The following is a 19,428-nucleotide window of genomic DNA, read 5'->3' as shown; positions in this document are numbered from 1 at the left end:
TATTTTAGATTTTTAATTTTTCCAAATTGATTCCATTATTTCATTGAGTTCTATAAAGTGTTCTTTTGATAATTTGATTGGTATAACATTAAAGCTGTAAATTAATGTTGATAGTATTGTGGTTTTTATTATGTTGGTATGACCCAGCCATGTGCCATTAAGTATTCCTCCAGTTTTTTATATTGTTCTTTATTTATGTAAGGAAAACTTTGTAATCAAACTATACAAGTATTTTTTGTGCTATGGCATCTTGAAGCCCACATGTTTTATACATTTTGTAGTTATTTAGAATGAGATTTGCCGTTCTATTATTTCCCCTTGGATTTTATTATTACTATATAGAAATGATATTGATTTAGGAGACTTTCTTTTGTAGTTTGTGACTTTGCTGAATATATTGTCTCAAATTGTATCGTTGCTGGTTTCCTGGTATTTTCTAAATAAACCATCATATCATTAGCACTTAAAGATAGATGAAGTTTTAATGGTTATTTTGTATCCTTTAACATTATGTCAGGCATATTGCTCTAAATGATTATTGCATGCAGGTTCATTAATTTAATTTATTTTAATCATCTTCATAATTTTTGCTAGTATTTCATTTTCTTATTTATGTACCAAACAACTTGTACATAAGAGGCATATAATAATTATTGAATTTAATTTAATTGTTCATACTCACTAATATAATACTTTATATAATCTTTCCTAATTGGTTTATATTTTTCTTTAATAGAAAAAGCTTAAAAGATTGCTGAAATACATGTTTTTCCGAGACTACAAGTCTAAGATTGTCAAAGGAATAGAGGAGGATGATCTCCTAGAAGGTAATTACATGCACACCTTGTGTATGTATGCACATATATATCATATATATTTTTGTGTATATATTTGTATATATGTACACATATAATAATGATAATAGCTGCATTTATATTGCTCTATAGTTTCAAAATACTTTATATACATTATCATATTTGATGGAATTGTACACATATATTTGAATATATGCATTATGTACTAGGAATATGTGTGTGATGTATATATGTACATATACATATGTAATGCCGATATATTTTCTTGACACAAAAAGTATACTTCTGTTTGATACTGTACTTTAGGAACCTTCAAAATACTGACTTAGCAGTTTAAATTTAATATTTTCTGATTAAGTGACTTCAAAAAAGGAAATATTTCCATTCTCTATTAATGATCAGTGAACTGCTTATTATCAGAATTTCATGGAACTAGGAAACTGGTATTTCTTAAAGGGATAATTGATCTCAATATGTGTAATTTTAATGTGGCATCTATGATGAATAAAAGTGTATATATAAACCTTTGAAATTCATTTGAATAGAAAATTTTAAATTTATTATCAATAGTACTGGACATATTTTATGAAATAACTAAAATCTAAAGTCACTTAATTCTGATACATGAGTATACCCTTCCAGTACTATTTATTTGAAGTTTTATACAGATACATAAAGTATAAATATATTTTTTAAAATTTACTTTCCTACCAACTCAATTCCATTTTAAAGAACAACTGAGAATTATGTTCACAATGGAGAATCACAGAATCAGGAATCCAACAATCTGAATTTAAATTCTGGCTCCACTATTTACTTCCAATGTGACCTTAACTTTTAGATATTTCTGGGGTACACTTTTAGATGCATCATTTAAGTTCTTGACATTTTCTTAATTTTAATGAACTTCTACTGATAGAGTAAATGTGTTGTCAAAATATTAATATAACATTTTATACAAACTTTAAAATCATTATTTTAAAGTTTTGGTGCAGAGGGACTGACTTTGCCCTAACCTGATTATGTTTCTACTCATGACTTCAAATCTAATGATCCTTTTGTTATACTATTCTTCACTCACTGGGTCTCAGTTTCTTTACCTGTAAAATGAAGAGATGAGATTCAACTATCTTTAAGGTTCCTTCCACGTAATACACCGTGATTCCCTAAGTTTAATCATTTGAAAGTAGGTATATCTAATAGACATGTTTCTAATTATAAGAGTTATAAAAGTAATCTTAGTGTTATAGAGTTAAAGTTTGAAGGGATCCTACAGGCCATCTAGTTGGAGGATCATGGATCTACAGCTGGAAAGAACCAGAGACTGAAAAGTAGTCAGTCCCTCATATCACAGATGAGGAAATGGGGTTGGGGGGAGTGAGAAAGCCTAATTGATTCACATGCAATCATACAGTTGGTGATGACCAGGGAGACAGATCTGTGTTACTAGGACTAGAACCAGAAATTCTGATTCCCAATTCTACTGTTTTCCATTGTACCATATGCTGTATATCTGCTTTACTAATTTTAGGATAAAGGCAGAGATTATTTCATATTGTCAGGATTCTCTTGTTTAGAGGCTTCCATCTACTGATCAAACCTCAAATTTTCTGTCAGTTAAATGAGATTATATAATAAGCCCTTCAAGTATTTTATGTATATTTTGTGTATATACATTTATTTACATTTACATATATAAAAGGGAAGTTGTAAAAATTATCAATTAAGTAATTAGTCTTGATAAAGATAATCAGTATTCAAAGTTAATAAAGGCTTTCAGTAATTCTTAGCTTTTTTATTAATCTAAACAAACTGACATAATTAATGAGGAACTATTTCTTTAGTGAACCAAGTTGAATATCAACACATAGGTAGCAAAATTATGTCATTTAAATTAACTGGTTGGAAAATGATTAGATTATCTCATATTCTGGGAGAAATCATTTACTAGCAAACTTTGCTTCACAAAACCAATTCTTCTTTGGCTACAAGATTATTCTTTTTTTGTTTTCATTTTATTTAAATGATTTCATTTTTTTTCAAAATTAAAGTAGATTTCATTGATGCATTTTGTCTTTATATCAGTCATTTCCCCTCCCTCCCCATTCAGATTCAACTCCACCTTGTCACTTAGTATCAGACAATGTATTCAATATTCTGTTCCAGTCCCCTACTTTTTTACTATGAGGGAGAATTATTTAATGTTCAACTTTGTTTAAAAAGTAGATTTTTAGAGTAGCCGTAAGTAGCAAATTTCTTAACAAAGGTACACTCTTTCACCAACATCTACCAGTAAATAACATACCATGGAAATAATACCTTGTTTACATAACACATAAAGTACACTATGATTCTGGAGCTTACCTGCTTTTGAGAGTCTCCTAACTAGTCAGCTTCAGCTGGCCAGAACCTCTGAAGCAGCCAACCAAAGAATCTCTAAATGGCCTTGTCACAAAAGCACCAAGTTACTTCATCCTCCTCTCCTTCTTTTCCAGTGTACTTTATTATTCACATTAGCTACTTGTGAGATTAAAATTGGATATTAGATCATAAATCTCCCCTACTTAACTTTTCCCTTAATTTATCTCCCAGACTAGTAAATGGAAGAAGCTTCTGGTTTTCTAGATAGAGCCTTTATTGTATATAAGGTGCTGTTGATTAGAAGGATAGGAAAATAGAAATACAATACAAATCGTCTTAAATCTAGGCTTAGTCTATATTCCTTATAAAAACTCACCAAACCGAAAAGGCCACCTTTGAAGAGAGACCGTCTGTGCCGCGCCGTCAGGAGTCCCGCCAAGCAGGCAAAAAGGCCTACTCCCGTTCTCTCCACCCCGGAAGTCAAGAGCCCGGCAGGCAGTCTGACATGCGCAGCAGGAGGACTGTTCATCTCCTCCCCAAAAGGGTGGTCCTTGAAAAACTGGCGTCTTTCAGTTATCCTAACCGACTGTTAAAAACTTTCATATTTTACCACATACTGATTATCTCAATATCCTCTGTCTGAAAATTTGCATAGCCAGTTTCAGACAAATTGATGAGATTCTTTCTCAAGAAGCTATGGACGGGGGGGGGGGGGGGGGGGGGACCCCGGAGAGTAGCTAGGTGGCACAGTTGATAAAACACCAGCCCTGGATTCAGGAGGACCTGAGTTCAAATTCAGCCTCAGACACTTGCTACTTACTAGCTATGTGACCCTGGGCAAGTCACTTAACCCTCATTGCCCTGCCCCGTCCCCCTCAAAAAAAGAAGCTATGCGGGAAAGTCTCATTCATTTGAACTGCACTAATTTGGAGTTCATGATCATTTAAACATGATAGAGGATGATGTGAAACCTGGCACTTCAGTGCTAATCATTCTTTTAAATGGGGAAAGAAGTGTTGAACCAATTAATAGAGTGAAACAGACATGAGACTTATTAATTTAAGAAAACTTTTATTTTCATGGCATCCTTTTGAATGTTAAAAATTAATATGCCAATCAAAAGTAAAATTTATCTATTCATTACAACCAAGTATTTGATATCTCTATTTGGCAACATTTTGTTAGTCATTATTTTATGGAGTCATACATTCTTGGAAATAATAACAGCTTCTTCTCCCCTCCTTTTCTCTCTACTCTCTCCTGTCATCTCCCATCCTTTTCTTTTCCTTTATTTCCCTCCTTCCCTCTTTCCCCTCCTTTCTGCTCTCTTCTCTCCCCAATCTCTGTCTTGTCCAAAACTGTAAGTACAACGGCCACTCATCAGCCCAATCTCACAGCTGATCAACACAGACATTTTAACCTGCTCCGTTTTTCTAATCAGGGCCAGGTGGCTACTTCTTAGGCATCCTGGTGGCCCACTGGTACCCACCACATTGGTGCCAGATTTAGTGCGGATTGATTGTTTTTAGGCCAACTGGAGGTCAGAACTCCCAAGCTCAAGCAGTTTCACTATGCCCTGCAAGGGCTGAGGGGCTGGGGTTAGTGGTGTGATGTTGAAAATCTAATGTGTGATTGCCTTATCTGCCCCCCTCCCCCCCACCGTGTGCATGTCGGGGAGAACTAGCTAAGTTTACTGATAAATTTGGCAACAATTTAAGCTTTTAAACATTTATTAAAGTATATTAGGGGTTAGCAAAGAGAGAAAGAGAAAGTCACCTTCACCTAGCCATCCACTTTGAAAGAGAACACGTGAAGTTCTGAAAGTTAGGAGATCTGTCTACTCTGCCTGCCCCTGCCACCACAGACTTGTTCCTGAACAAAAGAGAGTGATCCTCAGTCGGCTCCAGTGGAAGCTTCCTATGGGACCGGAAGAGGGGCGGTCCACACACACAGCTCCAAGCTAATTGGCTGGTCCATTGATTGATATGACTTACAGGCAGTCTATGAATAGACACAACTTCAGGACACCAGGCAGCTTCCAGAAGCTAGGCACATGCTTTCTTTTCAGGGGGGTGTTGCCCTGGTTCTCACAATGTCTTTCTCAGCAGGGGGTGGTACCCTGATTCTCACAGTGGGAAGGGGAATAAGTAATTATATAATACCTACTGCACATAGCACTTTTTTATAAATATTATCTCATCTGATAACACAACAACCTCACACCTGTGAAGTAAGTGCTATTATTATCACCATTTTTGCAAAGAGAAGTCAAGTGACTTGCTCAGGGTCACACAGCTAGGACATATCAGAGGCTGGATCTGAACTCAGGTCTTCCTAGCTCCAGGACCATCATTCTATCCACTAAACCACCTACATGTCCAGTGCACTTCTAGCAGGGATCCCAGGCATATACCACCATGTTTCTTTCTCTACCTATTCTCCCCCAACCCATTACCCTCAAAACACCTTTTTGAAATAATTCTGATATATAATCTTAGAATTTGAGGTCTGAAAGGGAGCTTAGACATCATCCAATCAAATAAATTTCTTTTACAATAGGGAAAATAGAAGCCCAGACAGGTGTTTTGGCTTATCTAAGGGTCATATTCTTTAGTGGAAGACTAGGGACAGAAGATCTTGAGGTATATCCAGTGTTCTAACTTCTAGTCCTATGTTCTTTCTATTCCCATTAATTTATATTAGTTTTCCTCTTAATTAAGCTTGACATTCCAGTAAGATGTAAGTTTCTTGAGGGTAGAAACTAGTTCTTTTTTTTTTTTCTTTTTTGCAAGGCAATGAGGGTTAAGTGACTTGCCCAGGGTCACACAGCTAATAAATGTTAAGTGTCTAAGGCCAGATTTGAATTGAGGTCCTTCTGAATCCCTGGCTGGTGCTTTATCCACTGAGCCACCTATCTGCCTCTGACTGGTTCTATTTTTAATACCCCTGTGTAATAATTGTTTTTAATTGAATTATTTAGAACTAGTAAAATAAAATGTAGCTGAATCCCCTTCCAATTTCTTATGTTTTCTTTATCCCCTTTAAAATAACTTTGTTGTTTTCCTTCGTTTTTTAATCTTATCTGATTCTTCACGACCCCATTCAGGGTTTTCTTGGCAGAGATACTGGAGTGGTTTGCCATTTCCTTCTCCAGCTCATTTCACAGATGAGGAAGCTGAGGCAAGCAGGGTTAAGTGACTTGTTCAGGGTCACACAGGTAGCAAGTATCTGAGACTAGATTTGAAGTCAAGTCTTCCTGATTCCAGGCCCAACACTCTATTCACTGTACCACCCAAGATGCCCCTTAAAATAACTTGAATGCATACAAAGTTTTTCCTTGCTTTTTTGCAAGGTTTTTTCCCTTTTAATTCTCCTAGGAATTTCCCTATTCCTCTAATTCCCTTAAAATTTTTTAACATCCTTTCTCTTCTAGAGTATAGATCCATTGTAAAAGGAATAGAATTAGATCCTTTGAAGACTTGTTGATTCTCTTCTAAACCTACCACATTAAGTTTTTATCTAATTATTGCCACTTATAAATTTAGTATACAATTAATCTTATTACTTGTATATCTTACAAAGAGATATTAAATATATACTAACTAACCTCTGATCTCAAACTGATGATTGTCCACTTATTAGCTTTCTATAATAATGAATAATGCACCCTTTGAACTGAAATGGACTTTAGAAATTATGGAGTTCAGTCCCATTCATCAAAGTCCCACCTTTTTCTTTATAAGATATTAACAGGACAACGCATGGAAGTTAGATGAGTCAATCCTTATGATAAATGCATCCATGGGTGATGCCATTGGAAAAACTGAAGAAGATTAGAAATGCAGGATTTTCTTTTTCTCAGCATATGTAACTTCTTTTTGACTTTAAAGCAACATAGGTCAGATCTTCTTTTTAGTTAAAAATATAATTCATGGACAGAAATTCTAAAAATATGTCTAAAGGATTGAATTTATTCCAGATCACAACTGAGTCGGTCATGTATTCACATTGTAAAGGAAAAACCACCAGACTACCTCAGACACCAACTTTGTGACCATTGGGGCAATTCACTTAGCCTCTCAGAGACTCAGTTTCCACATTTTACAAAATGGGAATGTTACTTTTTATATCTTTAACACATGGTTGTTGTGAGGAAAGTGCTTTATTAATCATTAAGGTGCTACCTATTACTCTTTTAAAACTCACATAGGAGTAGAGTTGGAAAGGCTTCCTTAGAGATCACCTATCTTATAGATTTGGGGTATCTTTTTTTAATCCTGGACTTTTAGTAAGTAGAGAACCATCTGCTTCTTAGTATTAATATTATTTTGCCCAGCCAGAAAACAAACAGGTTTGGCACAATCATGAATTTTAAAATTTATCTCTTTTTTCAAGTTTTTGTCACATTTATTTGATTTCCAGCTACATTGCTGCTTTCTGGAGTGGCAGAAAAGGATTAAGAAAGAGCAAAATCCAAATGAGTTTTAACTAATTTCCTCAGCTATGAGGCAGAAAGTGGGCTTCAGTATCCTCATCTGTAAAATGAATGGGCCCGGTGTAGGGGGTTGTTGGGACATAACTCTATGGTGTCTCCTCTAGTTCTGCTTCTATGACCCAGTGAACCCTGAGCCTTAAAACCAGCGAAATTTTACAGGACTGATTTTACTGCCCAATTTGACTTAGATCAAATCTGAAGATAGACCGGGCTACATTTCTCATTACCCCCAAAGTCATGTAGATTCTCCTTATACACAGGCTCACAGGGAGCTTTACTAGTAAAGATTTTCCTTTAAGTAAGAATTGGGTTTCACATTTGGACAAAATTAAAACAAAGATAGGGAGCATATCCCTGTAAGGTAAGTAGGTAGCAGGTTATGTTGTCACTATTTTATAGAAGACTACCCAGTAGGCCAAATGATTTTCCCTAGGTAAGAAAGTAAACAAGGAACTGAAGCAATAGACATGCCACTGCTCTTGATTCCTGTTCCCTGATTTAGGAGAAAGACAAGAGCATTCTCCTTTGTAAAATTCATTTGATTCAGTTCCAAAAAGGATTCTGTACAGATTGCATATGGAATAATTGATATTGTTTTTTAGAGTTGCTGACAAAATTATACTTTTTTTTTCTTTTCTTATCTGCATGAAGACAAATTCAGCAGCAGTAGCAATGCCAACAAAAGGCAAAAAACAGCCCAAGACTTCCTCCACTCTATTGATCAGACAGGAGAACTCTTGGCTATGTTTGAAGATGATGAGATCGATGATGTTAAACAAGAGAGAATGGAGGTATAGTATTTTCTTTCTTCTTCCCTCCTTATGTTCAATCTGCTGTAGTATATATGTTAATATATTTAATATTATCCCAGAAATTGATTGATTATGTTCAGTCTTTCTTGTTCTCTCTTCTCCTCTCTCCCCCTACCCCAGTTCTTCCCTATTTCTTCTTACCCTCTTTTTCACTGATTTTTTTCATCATCTTAGTATTGTCATTAATTTTCCATGTACCATCCTGAAAGAAAAGTAATGCTCTCCCTTTAGTTATCGTCTTTAAGGCTAAGAATTGTATCGAAGAGAATTTAAAATGTATTCTACTGTCTATGTTTCTTGTGTGCATCTGAGAAATGTGCTAGCTCTGTATTTAGTTTTATTTAGTTTATTTTTAAATTTATTATTTATTTAGTTGTATTTAGTCTTCTCTTGGCAATAGATAGACAGACAGACAGATATGTAGACCTTTGCTTTTCAATGTGTAGACATTTCCCCTCCCTACATATCCATTCATATTCATCCTATAGAATGGTTGAAAATTATATTTACAAAGTTATATGTATTTGCACATACAGACTTAAAAGTACTGAGATTGTATTTTTCTCTTTGATACTTCTACTTTCCTCATATTTTATTTTTAGATTATGTTTTTTAAAAAGTCAGCTTTTTTGCCCTTTACCATAGGAGTTGTCATGGTCTAGCATTCTCCTGTTATTTTCTTGTTATTCTTGCTATACCTCAATCCTCTTCTTTGTTTATAGCTTTCATCTTTGTTTTCATCCAGCCTATGATCTGCCTATGTTCACTTCTCACTTTGCTCTTTCCCTTTTCACCCTTTTTCCTTACTTTTTCTCTAAGTCATTCTTTTACATTTTCCTAGATAAAAAAATGCTAGCATTTTTATCTTGCTTTAATCATTGGAGATATTTCCTGCTGGTCTTAAAGAAAAGATTTCTAATATCAATATCCTTTTTGTCAAACAAGTTTGTCAATTTTTCCATTAAAAAACAGGTATTGTGTAAAAAGCTAATGTGAAAATGTCATAACATTAGAACTGTAAAGGACCTTAGAGAATCCATTTCCCTGTCCCACCCTCATTTTGCAAATGATACAACTGAGGCTTAGAAAAGTAAAATGACTTACTTATGGTAACACAGAAAATAAATGGTGGGCCCAGGGTTTCTGGTTTCCATCTTGTTCTCTTTCCTAGAAAAAAGTACTGACTCTGTTGTCACTGTGAATTTCATGAAATATGCATTTCAATCCATTAATGAAAATTTTTTAAATGTACATCTACTTTTTTAAACTAATAGTTTTTTTTTAAAGATAAATTTTATCACTTTAGGTATGGGCCTATATCATAAAAAATAATGTTCAGGCATGGTTTGAAATTAGGCACTCAGTCATCTTTCTCTGATTATTATTATTATTATTATTAAGGTAGACTCCAGGGCATTTATATGTTATATATTGCTATAATTCCAACTTAGTAATAGCAGTTTGTTAAAATTAATTCTAAACATCAGCCTATCTACATAATTGAAGGCTTGATTCTATTCTCTTAATGGCTAGGTAGCTACTTCTAAGTTTCCTCAGCTATAAAATGGGCTGATAAATTCTTTTGCTCTATCTCAGGAAAACTTCATCATTATTATTTATTGATACATCTTACAAATATAAGAAATACTCATTCTTATTTGTACTATTAATAATTTTGCCTTCAAGAAATCAATGATTTTGTCCTGCATTTTAAGTGGGAAAACAAGGTAATGCCAGACCTCCAAAGGATGGGTGACTATTGTCCTAAGTTGCCTATTTTATCATAGTTTCTCTGTGCAGTAGAATATAATTATCCCATGTTAAGTTTTGGAGGAAGTCCAATAGACATACATGCTTTATAAACTTTAACAACCTTCTTTAAAGAATTAGTATGCTTAGATCATGAACTGTGATCTAAAGGCAGTGTTCCTTTTAGGTATCAATTACCTCAGAAATGTGTGGTTATCTTGGTTTTGGACAACTGCAAATGGTTTTAGTTCCACTTTGCCTTGGGCCAAAAACATGCTTAGTTGTCCAAAGCAGATGATAAACACATATTTCTGATGTCATTATGTCCTAAACAGGATATGATTGTTTAGTGGCATGGTTTCATTTATGATGCATTATCCAGAAAGAAAATATTGTTTATGCTTTATTTTTAAAACATTTTTTAAAATTATATTTTCAAGCCAGCAAAATGTGTCGTTAGCTTCTGCACTACTTTGTATTCATTGTTCACTGCTGGGTATTGAGGAATGTTTAGCACCACTCATGAGCATTAGTGAAATTGAACAAATGGCTTTTCAGTTTTGCTGGGAAATCTGTTAACCAAGCCCATTGCCTGGAAGGGCATCCCACCACAGTGAGAGGAAGAGCAGAACCTGAGATCCTTCTTGTAAATGCTGAACTCCCGATAACAGGATGCTATTGTTCTGAAAAGTGATGAGTCATCAAGGTGCCCTGCGCTCACAGCAGGGCTCAGACTTATAGGGTAGAAAGACCAAGAATGCACATGTAAGATTCTTTGCCTTGGTGTACAGTTAATGCATGCGTGCACACACACACACACACACACACACAGAGTATGGACAGGGTAGCTACTGTATTCATGGGCATCATAAATAGTTGGAAAACTAATTCAGCTCAATGAAGACCATACAAATTAGATTGGTCATTTCATGAAACCTTGCTTTGTTATTCTAAGAGCCTCTCCTTGCCTGGATAACAAAGAGTATCCTTGAGATGCTCCTTGTCCAAAAAACAGACACTGTAGCTGGAGGGGTGGGGGTAGGGAAAGACTGAACTTGTAGACATAACTTGACTGTAGACGGTAGAAAGTGGAACCGTTAAAGGCCTAAGACATTGCCTGCTTCTAATTTGACAGGTTACAGTTTCAAGAGTAAACCACAACTGTGGCTGTCCATATGAAACCACTTTGGGCTCATAGACGGCAGCCTTTTGCTTTTAAAGTGCAGTAGAATAATCAGTTCTGGCATCACTCAGTGATTTAATTTTCCTTTAAGCATCACTTATGGTTGCAGAAACTTTGTTTACTACATTCTCCCCTAGACTGAATGAACACAATGCAGATCTACAAATGGAGTTTATTCCTGGAGGTTTTTTTTCCCTCATTTTTCTTCTTTTATGATAGAATTTAGAAGGGAAAAAAAATGCCATAGAAGTAGAACTCGCAAGAGATGCTGGGTTTTGCAAAGGTCTAGTGAAGACATACTGAACCACCTAAGTCGTCCCTGTTACTTTCTGTAGATTTATATGAAGGATGCATTTTCTATGTGCTCCTCATAATTTACTCTATCTTTCCAATTTTAGTATATGTGCTGCCAAAGTGAGCACATAATTTACTTTATCACCTCAGGAGCTTTTAGCATTAAACAACAGATAATTTTAGGTATAAGAAAGAGTTACTCATTTTCATTCAACAAACATTTATTAAGCACCTATTTTGTTCAGTGTGCTATTTTAGGCACTGGGGAAACTTAGAGGCTAATAAAGGAGATGATAGATAGCCACAAATAAAATACAAAATCGAAAATAAGTGATAAATATGTGAGAGATCTGAGGAAAGGAAGTCCACTTCAGACTGAGAGAATCAGGCTTCCATATATGTTGTCTCCCTCATTAGAATGTGAGCTCCATAAAAGCAGGGACCAGCTTACTTTTCTATTCATACCCTCAGAGCTTAGCTCAGCGCTTTGGACATAGGAAGCATTTAGTAATTGCTTTATTCATTCATAGATGGAAAAGAATGCTATTCAAGCTGAGTCTTAAAAGATAGGCCAGATGGGTGTGATCTTTTGAATGTCCATCCTTATCACTAAAAGTTTTTTGAGCATTAAACTCCCCCAATATATTTCTTTATGTACATATATGTATGATTATTTATAATATATATATTCTAAGACACTATTCTATCTGTATTATAAACCTTACAAAAAGTAGAAATTTTTCAAGAATAAAACTGAAATAAGATTTTTAAATAATTATTTTATTCATTTGTTAATGGTACAAGAAGTTTGCTCACTAAAATGATTAGTAATACTATTTTAGTGAGAGCAGTGTCATTAAGTAAACTTCATTGCTTTTAAAATCTTGGTCCATTACTTTTGTGACAGAGCTATTTGAAGGTCTGGTTCTGAGTTCAATTTTATTTATTTATTTATTTGTTTGTTTTTTTGTTTGTTTGTTTGTTTATTTTGTGAGGCAGTTGGGATTAAGTGACTTGCTCAGGGTCACACAGCTAGTAACTGTCAAGTGTCTGAGGCAGGATTTGAACTCAGGTCCCCATGACTCCAGAGTCAGTGCTCTATCCTCTGAGCCACCTAGCTGTCCTTCAATTCATTTTTGATAACTAGTTTTAATTGTTGTCACAGCTAAAAATGGGGCCTCTCAAAGAGATAGAGATTCCCAGTAAAAGAAGTAATTACCTAACCATGATCCTCATTGTTCCACACCATCTATCAAGGCTGCCAAAGCTTCTCTTGTGTTTTTGTGTCCCCCGTGCTCAACACAGCACTTGGCCTAGGGTAGATGCTCAATGCACGCTTGAATTGAATCCCCAAAGAAAAGCTATTACATTCTTTGTGGCTTGAGCATTAATTATATCTTATCATTTTCTCATTCTTTGATTATTAGCATTCTGTATATAGTAGGCTCACCAGTAACCAGAATATTATATCTCAGTTATAGGATTTTAAAACTGGAAAAGACTTCAGAGATCTTGTTCATTTCATTCCTTTTACAACTAAAGAGATCAAAGCTGAGAAATAAAGATAGATAATTTTTGTTGTTGTTCAGTCCTTGCCCAAGGTCCTTGCCCAAGACACAGCTATTAAGTGTCTGAGGCTGGATTTGAACTCAAGTCTTTCTGACTCCAGGCCCAGTGCTCTATCCACTGCACCACCTAAGTGCCTCACATAAGAAATAAGCTCATTGTTCACTTGTGTTTTGAAAAGATGCAGGGTAGTATAGTAGGAGACATGCTGGACTTGGAGTCAGGAGAGACCTGGGTTTGACTCTTACCTCTTAATTCCTATCTGTTTAACCATGGACAAGTCAATGTAACCCTCTGAGCCAAATTTCCTCATCTATAAAATAGAGGTAGTAATGCTTTAGTAGCTTCTTCAAATGAGCTATTGTGAGGGTAAAATAAAATCTTTGAAGGCATTTTATACATTTTTAAATACTATGTAAAGCCTGCTATCATTATGTAAAGAAACAAGGATGAGACTTGAGCCTTGGTCTTCTAACTGCAAATCCAGCTCCCTTCCTATTCAACCACATTATTATATTCATACAACAGTAATTCGATAAATACTTGTTGAGGACCTGTCATTTACCTACATAAACATTTCTCAAACTTTTTGGTTGCAAGACTCCTTTATACTCTCAAAGGTTATTGAGCACCCACCCTAAAGAGCTTTTGTTTATGTGCTTTATCTATAGATATTTGCTATATTAAAAATTAAAGCCTAAATATTTAAAAAATATTCATTAATTCATTTAAAAGTAATATTAATAAGCCCATTACATGCCCCAAAATTCTATGCATTTTTGTTTAAAAAATAACTATTTTCCAAAACAAAAGAAAATTAACAAAAAGAGTGGCATCATTTTACATATTTTTGCAAATTTCTATAATGCCTGGTTTAATAGAAGACAGCTGGATTCTCATATCGGCTTCTGCATTCAATTCTGTTGTAATATGTTGTTTTGGTTGAAGTATATGAAGAAAATGTGACCTCACACAGTGATGTAGTTGGGAAAGGGAGGAGTATTTTAATGGGCAAATATGTCTTAGTACTAATAAGAAAAAAAGTTTTGATTAAAGGATGCCTGAAAAGGTCTTGAGAATCCCCAGGGGTCTGTGGACCATACCTTGAGAACTCTTGGCCTACACTGAAATCAGTCTAGTGCTTCATCATGACATGTTGGAAATCCTTTGTTAATCCATAATATTTCAAAGGTTCTGCCAGCAGAGAGCAAGTTCCTGAAGGATTTGCCAATCTGAGAAAACAGTGACTAAAAGTCTTTTGATAAAGTATCTCATAATTTTTTAGGGGGAAGGAGGAATAGAGAAACGAAATGTGGACTAGACAATTAGATGGATTCAGTACTGATCAGATAGCCAGACTCAAAAGGTTTATGGTCCAGTGTCATCAGTACAAACATAGATCTCCCTGGACGACATCAAGGATCAGCCTTTGAGCCTGTACTTTTTAACATTTTTATCAATGACTTAGATAAAAGCATAGATGACATGCTCACCAAATTTGCAAATGTCACAAACCTAGGAAGGTCAGCTAATTTATTGATTGATAGAATTCAGGTTCAGAAGGCAGTAGAAGATTGAGTTGAACCGAGTAAGGTGAAATTCAAAAGATACAATTGTAAAATCACATTCTTGGATACCAAACAATGATGGGGGAGGAATAGTTAGGCAGTAGGTGTCTGAAAGAGGTCTGAAGATTTTGGTGGACTACAAGATCAATAAGAGTCAGCAATGTCATTTAGCAGCTAAAAAAGCTAACTTGTACTTCATTAAAAGAGTTTAGCTCTTAGGGGAGCAGTATTGCAGAGTGATTAATTTTCTGACCACTCTATCTCTTTTTTTTTTTTAAGTTTTAGAAGGGCTGTGATCTGTGTCAGTGAAGGTAGTACCCTTGCTAACAAAGTCACAGATCATGGTGATGCTGAGGTGGAAACGGATATACCTCTAAATACTGTAACTAATAATAACTCACATTGATAGAGTGTTTAAAGATTTACAGAATGCTTTCCTTATTAAAAACCCTGCCAGTACTTTAGGTATGAGAAGTATAATTATTCCATTTTTATATATTAGTAAACTGAGGGTTTAAGTTATGTTATTACTCAGGGTTACTCAGGATTTACCTAGGATTTGAAACCTAACATTCTCCTGACTCCCAGGTCTAGCATATTTTTCACTATATTATGCTGCTGCTCAGTGTGAAAGAGGTCAAACTAAATGACACAAGAGATCTGAGGAAGAATGCATTACTTCTAACATGAAGCCTTTTTCATTCTGTTTATTCAGTAGCTTTCCAGATTTTTTTCTGCATATCTGCTCTGCCATACCTTTCTAAGGAGTTGGTTTGTGATAAAATGTGGTAACTCATTCAAGGCGCTCAGAATATTCCTCGAATCTGATTTATGCACCCAATTACCCATCATGAAACAAAATGATAGTCAAGAGAAGTTTTCAAGTATCATTTCTTCTGTAATTATTAACAGATTTCTGTGAAATTTGGCATGTGGCACCACCAAATGTGGCATTGTACTAAGTAAGATCTATAGCTCACAAATCAATGTGTTTGAATAATGGTGTATATTGTGTTTATAAGTGACAAGAGACATAGAAGAAATAAATGTATGTCAGTGATACCCACTTTCATTTCATCATAGTCATCAAAAGCAACTTATATGTGGTGATGAGTAATGTGTGGTGTTAAACTCACTTATGACCTCAAAACTGGACTTTCCTTTCTCAGCCTGTCTGTCATATGGAAAGGTAGATAGATCTTCATCCTTCCCTGGCAAGGCTATCCCCGAAGTTCATGCACAACTAATATATTTTAAGAGTCTCCTCTTCCACTGGCCCAGTTTATCACTAAGGAAACATCCAGCTATTTATTTATTTTTTTTTTGCAAAAGAAAAATTTCAAAACTAAATAGTTAATACCCACCATTGTCTGTCTATGCAGCATGTAAGAAAAAGTAGTCTCAATCGTTCTTAACTCCTTGCTGTGTCCTAGCCAAAGCCTTCTTCCCAATCTTGTCCCTGAAGTCCCAGCTCTGTTTTAGTGTCAGTTAAGGGTTAGAACAGTGTTTGTAGCCAGAGGAAATTCAGATGGCCAGGCTGATAACTTTTAGAATCTGCTGCTCAGAACTATCTCTAGTCCTTGGCTTTCAGAAGGCTCCCCCCAGCTATTTCTTTCCTTTGGCGAGGGGGGGGGGGGGACAATGAGGGTTAAATGACTTGCCCAGGTTCACACAGCTAGTAAGTGTTAAGTATCTGAAGTCAGATTTTGAACTCCGGTCCTCCTGAATCCAGGGCTGGTGCTTTATCCACTGCCCCACCTAGCTGCCCCCTAAATGAGAGGAATGTTTTTGTTTTGTTTTGTTGCAAGGCAATGAGGGTTAAGTGACTTGCCCAGGGTCACACAGTTGGTGTGAAGTGTCTGAGGTCGGATTTGAACTCAGGTCCTCCTGAATCCAAGACTGGTGCTTTATCCATTGTGCCACCTAGCTGCCTCTCGCCCAGTTATTTCTCTAAGGACTTTGGATCGTCTTGCACTAAAGGAGCATCTCTGATCTTCTTCAAGTTTTTGGTGGTTCTGGGTCCTTTTGTAGTCTTACCTTCACCCCTTATTCCCTCAGTGAAGAAGACACCCTTCCCTCGATTTCTTCAAAGATTTCTCTCCCTGGATTTCTAGGATTCCTACAGTGAGTAACCCAACAGAAGCTTCTTCTACTCTCCTAGAGGTTTTTATGACCCTAATCCCTTCAAAGTTCTTTGCCTTGTTCCTTTCTGCCCATGTTTGCTTTAAGAACGTTCACTAGCTGCTAGTTAAACCTGGTTCTCCCACTTTAGGTGAAACTTAAGTTCTTTACCTCTTTATTTAAACTGGTACCAGGTCTCCAATATCTAAAACTAAATGTCATTTAAACATTTCATGTCTCACAAACCAGAGAGTTTATGGATTTTAAACTCTTAGGGACTTGCTAGAAAGTCTTATACCTTTAGCCAGAATAGTTATAATTGTTTCATCTTTGTAAATCTTACTCTTTGTCTGTAATCCCAGTGCATGTAAAACTCAAACTGTTATGTCTGAAGGTAATATATCTATGTTGGCCTACAACTTCACCACCTTAGGAGTCCTAATACCTCAGAAGGCATCATCATCTAAAAATCACTTCTTAGCATAGGCACAGATCTCCTTCCTATGTCAATGCCCTGCTTCCTAGAGTATGGAGCATGCCTTAATATCTGTGTGTGAATTACTCCATAGCCCACTGAGCCCTTAAAGGTGTTTCTAGACACTGCCTACCCAGCATAGCTCCACAGTAAGGTTGACTGCTCAGCTTTTGCACAAAAAGTTCCAACTTCCAAAGTACCAAAGGCCCAAGTTCTCCCATAGACCAGAAATCAGGCCTGATATTCTATGCACAGTATCATGTCTGTATCCCAATGTTTGGCATGGTATCTGCCATGTAGTATCACAATAGACACTTAATAAATGCTTGTTGGTGATGCATCTCACCTTCCCTGTCACCACCCCACTCCCTAGGGACTTTTGGCATTTCTTAGGTAAGAAAAAATGTTTTATACATTTTATATTATATTAGTTTTATATTAGTGATCATTCCCCCACTCCTTCAGTAAAAGAAGAGTTCTTATATCACAATTACTCTCCTAACTACCCCCGGCATTTCCAAAATATTTCCATACCTCTGCTTCTTTGGATCTTCCTCTGGCTATCTAGAGGCCTCTCTCACAAGCCAGGATACATTTTTGCTCCTAGATTTTTTTCCCCTGTTCTCTCATATTAGAAACCTTATTTCTTGAATTCTGCTGGTCACTCATACTTAGGTACGAATTAGGCTTAACCTAAAACAGGACATTTGCATTGTCAAAGAAGAAAATGCTAATTTATATTTTTCTCTAGTATCTATATCTATATCTATGTCTATATCTATATCTATATCTATATCTATATCTATATCTATATCTATATCTATATCTATATCTATATCTATATCTATATCTATATGAATGAAAGGAGAGGTGCCTCCTCTCTCGTTCTGTACTACTAGGATCACCTTCCCACCTCCCTGACAGCTGCTTTTCCCCACTTTCACTAAATTAGGCTGCCATGAATAAAATACATGGAATCAACTTTATAGCCTCATGTTGTCCACCACCCTCCACTCCTATTCCACGCCTATATAAATACCTTTCTTGCCTTTGCAAGGAGCTCTGTGACCCCATGGGATTTGATAAAGCAAAGAGGAACTGTTTAGAGAGAGGGCATGGGCTGGCACAGCTCAGTGAAAATATTCAGAACAAATCCTGAATCCACACATGCTGAAGGCCTCCTGTTCCAGAATTGCAGTGATAAATGCTCCTCTGACTTTTCCAGAAGAAGTTGTTTATCATTGGATCAATCAATATTATCCTTTCCAAATATTTCAATTTGTTTTTCTTAATGATACCTCCACTAGTAAATATACAGTTCTGGGTTTTTCTCAGATATCAATCCACTAGCATGTTTATAGAAACACCTTGGCAGGGAGAAGTTTAAAAATATCTAATTTGGGAATACCACAGGAATTACCACCAATTTACATTTCACATTTATAGTTCTCAAATTGTGGTAGTTGTAATAACCAAAATATTTTTCCATGAATACTTGATGGCTCACATTTCTCCATTCTTTTCCTCTCTCACCCACATTCCCCAGAGGAGGTGGGCAGATTGTGGTTATATAGTCAGATTTTTCTTTATCTTTGTTATTTTCATCTCAACATTTTGGCACCTCTAAATAGGAACAAAAGTGTGTTCTGAACCAAGCTTTTTATGTTTTTTAATATTTCAACATATTTAATACAATTTGACTAGCTTACAAATAAGTTCTTACCGCTGATAGTTTTATCCTGTTCATTCACTTAACTTTTCTGATAAGAACCTGCTTTTAGGCCTACTGCTATATATCAAAACATCCTCTATCAGCAAATTAAATCAGTTTTGTTAAGCTATTCCTCTCTTATTTACAGGTATTTTTAATTTAGAATTTGGGAATTGTGGCCTATCTCATAAACTTTGTGTACACTTTGTAGTGGAAAGATCACTACCCTGGAATACAGAAGACCCAGGTCCAAAAGCAGGCTTTCTCCCTGACTTTGA

The 19,428-nt window shown here is 35.7% G+C and overlaps 1 protein-coding gene across 5 annotated transcripts in view; it reads left to right on the top strand.

Annotated features, from left to right (window-relative positions):
• The window catches only part of SUPT3H (SPT3 homolog, SAGA and STAGA complex component), a 675,661-nt gene that overhangs the window by 479,208 nt on the left and 177,025 nt on the right, over positions 1-19,428 (top strand). For all 5 annotated transcript variants that reach the window (XM_043964162.1, XM_043964163.1, XM_043964161.1 and 2 more), the window contains 2 exons: positions 737-827; positions 8,323-8,462. In XM_043964162.1, the coding sequence (XP_043820097.1) occupies positions 737-827; positions 8,323-8,462 (231 nt within the window). The remainder of the gene's footprint in view (positions 1-736; positions 828-8,322; positions 8,463-19,428) is intronic.

This window comes from Dromiciops gliroides, chromosome 4 (assembly GCF_019393635.1).
Source record: "Dromiciops gliroides isolate mDroGli1 chromosome 4, mDroGli1.pri, whole genome shotgun sequence".
NCBI classification, from domain to species: Eukaryota; Metazoa; Chordata; class Mammalia; order Microbiotheria; family Microbiotheriidae; genus Dromiciops; species Dromiciops gliroides.
The sequence above is the reverse complement of the archived record's forward strand: the minus strand, read 5'-3'. Positions and strand labels throughout refer to the sequence as shown.